This window comes from Paramacrobiotus metropolitanus, unplaced genomic scaffold, assembly GCF_019649055.1.
Source record: "Paramacrobiotus metropolitanus isolate TYO unplaced genomic scaffold, Prichtersi_v1.0 Parri_scaffold0000023, whole genome shotgun sequence".
Taxonomy (NCBI): domain Eukaryota; kingdom Metazoa; phylum Tardigrada; class Eutardigrada; order Parachela; family Macrobiotidae; genus Paramacrobiotus; species Paramacrobiotus metropolitanus.
The window spans coordinates 5,149-11,754 of NW_026570243.1; the positions used below are offsets into that span (position 1 = coordinate 5,149).

The 6,606-nt window shown below is 45.3% G+C and overlaps 3 protein-coding genes across 3 annotated transcripts; 1 reads left to right on the forward strand and 2 right to left on the reverse strand.

Annotated features, from left to right (window-relative positions):
- Positions 1-1,029: 1,029 nt before the first annotated feature.
- LOC129587183 (chemerin-like receptor 1) lies at positions 1,030-1,989 on the forward strand. The gene has a single exon (XM_055480802.1). The coding sequence runs from the start codon at positions 1,030-1,032 to the stop codon at positions 1,987-1,989; it is 960 nt and encodes a 319-aa protein (XP_055336777.1).
- A 1,413-nt stretch (positions 1,990-3,402) lies between these two features.
- LOC129586996 (proteinase-activated receptor 3-like) lies at positions 3,403-3,945 on the reverse strand. The gene has a single exon (XM_055480572.1). The coding sequence runs from the start codon at positions 3,943-3,945 to the stop codon at positions 3,403-3,405; it is 543 nt and encodes a 180-aa protein (XP_055336547.1).
- A 797-nt stretch (positions 3,946-4,742) lies between these two features.
- Positions 4,743-6,173, reverse strand: LOC129587107 (uncharacterized). The gene is made up of 3 exons (XM_055480701.1): positions 5,850-6,173; positions 5,389-5,447; positions 4,743-5,317 (listed from the first exon to the last, which is right to left on the reverse strand). Exons 1-3 carry the CDS (start codon positions 6,112-6,114, stop codon positions 5,045-5,047), a joined length of 597 nt encoding a protein of 198 aa, XP_055336676.1. The 5' UTR covers positions 6,115-6,173; the 3' UTR covers positions 4,743-5,044.
- Between the last annotated feature and the right edge of the window lie 433 nt (positions 6,174-6,606).

Below are 6,606 nucleotides of genomic sequence, written 5' to 3' on the forward strand. Positions count from 1 at the left end.
AGATTTTTGACGACCGGAACCGCATATTATTTGGGTAAGATCCATTATTTTGTTGCTAATTGTACGGTCATCGCAACGCGCTTCCGGTAACAGTGCTCAGATTCCACTGCACCGCATCTGAGCGCAAATGATCTTGATGAAGTATGTAATGTCGCCTCGTGTCTGAATAGCAGTATGCGATATACGGTGCGTCCGTGACGCTATATAATCAGCTGACACGCTGTGCGTCTGTTCGCAGAGTCACTTTGGCAAGAAGCATCCATCACTTTTAACCCAGATCATTGTGCAAACTGGGGGAACGTCAAATCATCACAGTGACTATTACATTAGCGCCCTATCACAGTGACTATTACATTAGCGCCCTGATACAAGTGTACTAGCCATTTCCGAACCCTGAGAGCGTTATTACGTTACCTTGTCGTAACGCTTTGTCAATAGCGATACCTTTCTGTCTATTGGAATTCCTTTTCTTTATATGGTCATGACAGTGTGTGCTGGGAATGGGCTGAACATTTTGTTGTCTATCATTTAAAAATGATTATGGAATCCTGCATACACAGGACATACTGCGCCTGTTTCAAACATTCTGTATTTTGCAGACTGAGAATGGTTCATTGCTCCTGAAGGGAAAAATTTTGCTAATGGATTTATTTTTATACCATCTTGGCACCTCTAAACACTGTCTTGCACGGTAGGCCTGCAAAATACAGTACAATCGACTCCCACTTGTACGAGTAACTCAAAGCGTCATAATCACCTGCACAGATTCCAGTTGCGAAGAACGAGGGTGTAATGAGGCAGGAATCTACCGGAAGTAGGACAATTATACTGACGCTGCAATGCTCGCCGGGGGGAGGCTTTTATGTTCTACAGAAAGGTCATCTCACAGCGTTTTTCCAGCAGCACATATATTACTGTAATACCGGTAGAATTGTACGAATATACTAATAATACGAGTGCCTCCTAATTATTAATTTTCCCTACTTTCTTTCAAAAGTTTTTCATGCGATCAATATTTTTCCGAGTGCGATGAATAATTCAACACGCGCAGACGAATGGGACACTACGGATTTTCTGTCGACCTACACGGCTACCATCATCGTGGCTAGCGTATATTCGTTAATTCTGCTGTTAATTATTGTTTTCAATATTCAAGCATTGTGGTCGTTATACAAAGCCAAAACTGAGCATTCTACTTCCTTCAGTGTGTATTTAGCCCATCTCTTCGTGATGAACGTGCTGGCCAGTGTCACCGTGGTTCCATTGGACGTTGTGGACACTCTTCTTAGCGACAACCTAACGATATCACAGTGCGCATTCGCGACATTCGCTAACTGGGCGCTCTTCGCCGTTGTCGTTAACTCGCATCTTCTGATTACCATCAACCGCTTGTGGGCGGTGCTGTGGCCGCATAATTACCGCGAAGTGCACTCCATCCGTTTTGCCGGTCTGTCGTGTCTAATTTTGTGGTTGTATGTGTTTGTATGGATTCTGCCGGTGTTCACACACCGCATCAGTCACACCGATGATTACCGGTGTCGCTTGGATCTCATGGATTTCCCACTCAACCAGCAGACGTCAGTGTCGGTGTGGGAAGGTGCAACGTTCGTTGTGACGTTCTTTGTTCCCGTAGCCGTTGTTATTGCCGTGTATCCTATCATTGAGTACAAGCGTCGTCGTGCCATGTTCTTGCGCGTTAGACCAGCGCCCAAGGTCGATTCTCAGCAGCACAGCGGTGGTAGCAGCCGCCGGCGTGCCGGACACAACCCGGATCCCCGGACATTCCGTATACTGATGACGCTGACGTGCAGTCTGCTTTTCTCTTGGATGCCGCAGTTATGCTGGGATTTAGTACAGTATCAAGTGCAGTACCAAATGGATCCATCGGTCTATGCTCTGGTGGATTTGATTCTTAATTTGTTCTGGACTGCGCAAGCGGTGATCGATCCCATTTTGTTTATCTTCGTCTTCCGCGTTAGGGCGCTTTAAGGCCCGAACGCTTTAGCCTTTAAGGACCGTCATTTGAGTTTTGTTCAACAAAGAAAAAAATGTTAAAATGCGCATTATGTACACGAAGAGAAACGAAAATTAAACTTTTTTTCTCTATTACGTTGCATCTAAAGTTTTTATTTACTATTTAGCAGCTATCCTTATTTATGTAATTACGCTAAAGCAGTCTAATCTGTTTAGCCTTGTTGAATACACCTGGTGTAGTACTCAGCCACTTTCAAATGTTCTGGCGCATAAGCTTAAATATGCCACTATCGGTAAACAGCCGCCAAGCTAAACCGGTTCGCAAGATCTAGACACTAGACACAGCGACTGGCTTGTACCGGGAGAGGACATTAAGTTCATGTAACACAAGTAGGGACGCCTGGCGGGAGTCACAACTAACCGCTAGTAACCGAAAATAGGAGCATGGAACTCATCTTAAAGCGGAAGTACTGTAATTCTTTAACAAGCTTTCCATTTTCCACTCTTTTCCAACCAGCATGTAATGCGCGCAGCGTGACTGCAAGCCCATTTGTAGGATACCAGGAATTTTCCAATTTCACCCTAGAAATAAGCGTTAATAAATTTTCAATTTTCACCTTACGTACGGAACGGTAAAATCAATAAAAAATTACAGCTGCAATTCGGCGATTTCTAAATCTAATAATCTCAATCATACCAGCATGGAAATGTTGCACCTTTTTTTAGAATGCACAGCTAGATGCTTTTTCAAAGCGCTGATAAGCAGTTCGACTTAAGATGCTGTAGCAGCCAAAGTTGTAATGCTTTCCGCACTGCCTGCTACATGCTGAAATTAAGAACGTCAGCTGAACCGGGTTTATATGCACGTCGCAGCTTGTGCAGATATTTTTCGTCAAAATGAGGCATTTATCTTTTCTAAACTGTTTTTCCCTGTTAATTGCAACAGCCTTCTGTTGGCATCATCAGAAAAAATTAATAGCATCCGCGAATATAGAAAAAACATTCATGCCGTATGCGAAACCAGCCGTACGCGAAAGACAAAAAAATAAACAAGATCGGATCGATTACCGCTTGAGCAGTCCAAAACAAAGCAAGAATTAGGTCTACCAAAGCGTATATCGAGGGATCCATTCGGTACTGCACGCGATATTGTACCAAATCCCAGCATAGCTGCGGCATCCAGGAAATCAGCAAACTAGACGTCAGTGCCATTAGTATGCGAAATGTCCGCGGATCCGGGTTGTGCCCGGCAGGAGGCCGGCTGCTCCTGCTGCTGTGCTGAGGAGTCTTGATTGCTGGTGCAACACGCACAAACACGCCACGACGACGTTTGTGTTCAATGATAGGATACACAGCGATAACGATTACCACGGGGACAAAGAATATCACGACGAATGTTGTGGTTTGCCACACGGACACCGACATCTGCTAATTAACCGGGAAGTCCATGATATCCAAGTGACAGGGGTAATCAGTGGTGTGACTGACGCGGTACGTGAAAGCCGGCAGAACCCACACAAACACGTACAGCCATAAAATCAGACACGACAGGCCGGCGAAACGGACGGTGTGTACTTCGCGGTAATTATGCGGCCACAGTACCGCCCACAATCGGTTGATGGTGATCAGCAGATGGGAATTAACGACAATGGCGAAGAGTCCCCGGTTCGAGAATATAGCAAACGCGCACTGATTCGCCGTTAGGTTATTGTTGAGCAGAGTGTCCACCACGTCCAATGGGACAACAGTTATACTGGCTAATATATTCATCACGAACAGATGAGCTAAATAAACGCTGAAGGAAGTGGAGTGCTCGGTTTTGGCTCTGTACAACGACCACAACGCCAGTATGTTGAAGATGATGATTAGCAGGAGAATTAAGGAATATACGCTGGCCACAATGACGGTAGCGGAGTAGGGTGACAGTACATCAGCAGTTTTCCAATCGTCTGCGCGAGTTGAATTATTCATTTTCCGAACTGGCGTCTGGTTTTCAAGAAATGAAAACACAGGAAGAATATTCTGCGGTCCAAGAGTTGCAATGCGGATTTCCTGTGGGACGTCACGGCTGGCGCCCTGGGGAGCAAAGAGAAGAAAAGGCTCTGTCGTATTTCCGGTACTTACAGGCTACAGCCACATTCGGTAGCGAGCAATGATAATCGACAAAAGATGCATATTTTTTCTCCTGTAGTAATTTCCCTCGGCAACCTGAAACGCTGCTTCGGAGCAAATGCGCTTCGAGCTAGAACCCGCATTCGTTATTCAAAAGTTGATGTTCAGCTCACAATGACGTCCTGAGCAACCGCAAAACGGCAATCCAGAAATATAAATGCCGGGTAACAGGAAACGTCGAAATGCACCATCACGGAATGTGATGGCATGCAATTAAGTCTGGCAAAGGATTTGCGCAGTGGTATTCCATATTCCACAATTGCCAACTCTGTAGCGGTTTGATTCTCCCTAAGGTGCACCGGTAATCAGTCGGAACGAGCATTCGTCTAATGATGCCCGTTGTTACAACCAACTAGCGCATGACCGACATGACCAGACATTCCGTGTATCATCACTTTTGTGCCATCCTTTTGCTGTGTATTGAGGTGCAAATGCCTTTGTGATGTATGGAGCATAGGGATGTACGTACAAGTAACCCGCGGCGCCATAGCCATAGCCAGGATGCCATAGCCGCGCACACTGGAATCCGCATTATCATTGCATTATCATTCTTAATGCAATGAACCATTTCTTAATGATTATGACCCATTCGCCGTAAGGGAAAATTCATAACAATCACATGCATGGTAATAATTGTATGATGAAAGGTCCGTCTTTGCAATTAACTGACACAGACATAACGAACGAAGAAAGCACTGTACCACCAATTTTAATTGTACAACACATGATTTATACATAGGCACTTATTCCGCTACACACAAGTCATTCTTTAGCAAGAATATGACTAAGAAGTTGTAATTGCAATGTTTGACGAGAGTCGGTAAAAAACCGCGATGTTGGCGTGGTTACGATTACCCCGTAATCCCGCTAATCCCGATGTTCCCGCTGATTCAGTGTTTCATTGCGTGAAGCCCTTAGAGCCAGCCTTGGACGCTGTTTTAGGGGCGGCCGCTTTCGGAGCAGCAGCTTTACGGGCAGCGGCCTTAGGGGCGGCGACGGCTTTCGGGGAAGCGGAAATGGCAGCGGCCGTCTCCTCGTAGGTGGTCTCGTCGTCCAACAGGACAGCGTTCTCCTGGTACAGACGGCTGTTGGAGTAATCGTAGAATGTCTCGGATTTGCTGCAGTCAACATCCCAGAACCAGTGGCACACCAGGGTGATCTGGTTGAAGACCTGTACGATGACATAATGCAAATTTGTAGTCAACGTGTTAACAAGGCAGGGTGGGTATTCGGTGGACGTACGGTCATGTTGGGGCACAGGAAAGAAGTCTGGTTGCCGTTGACATCGCAGCGGCGGACAACTGCAAGGGTGCTCAGTTATGTAAAAATTTTACTTTTTAGCGCCAATATACTCGCAACAATTTATTAGTAAACGGAATTCGGAAGCATGGCAAAAAAGGCCTGGCTTACACGTGACAAGTGATTCAATGCTGATGAGTGGTGGTCAATCGTACTGATCTGGTGGACTATTTTTATAGCCCATACGAGAAAAGAAGAAAATAATATCGACAAAATTAAATATATGCCCCTTTAAATACGTAAGGCAAAATAAAGTAAATATTTTGAAAATATATTATTTCATCAACTGTCTTTATATTTTAATATACCGTAGTAAAAAGATAAGAGCATTGTATAACGCATAATTGTATAACGCATATTACTAGTATTACATAACTTATTTGGATACTGAAATGTAGCTTTACCTTGACAGCGCTGGGAGACGTCAGCGTAGAATCCGGGTTTGTGGGCGCTGCAGTCAAAGGTGGAGTCAGGAATGCTGGACAAATTAGGATAGTCTTGACCGGCCTGCGCATTCAGCACCATATTGCGGATATCGTCGTTGCTCAGCTTGCTCTTGCCGCGCAGGAGATCCAACGCGCTGAACACACCCGGACTCTGGGCCTGCCGCTTAACCACACCGGCGGTGGAGACGCCTAGCACAACGGCCAACACAATCAGACACTTCATTCTTTACCGGCTTGTGGGACCAAAAAACAACTGGGTTGTAAGAATGTGAATGTACCGCTGACTGTGATGTGATCATGTGCAACGTAGCGTTTTAAATGAATCAGCTGCGCCGGGTGTTGTCGTTAACTGGTTATTGCCGGGCCGCGTCCGTTCGCCTGGCTATTATAACCGAGTGTTCGTTTCCTTACCACGCCGCTATAATATAGCGGCGCGGTTGACAATCTCAGTGCGTATGCCGGTGCTGATCGAATGCCGATTATGCGTTCGTGCACTCGTAATTGGATTTATGCAAAAGTAATTGTTTTAATGCCATTGCCAAGTTCAGGGCCTTGAACTTGCGCCGTGCTTTTCTCATCGATATTTCGTATGGAAAGCTCGTATGGAGATAGTTAAATGTTTGCATAACTGCTGATAATCTACCGGTAGCGGTATAACACTGGTTGCAGTTGTTTGTGCTACTCTTATACCAATCGATTAGAAAAATTTCGAAAA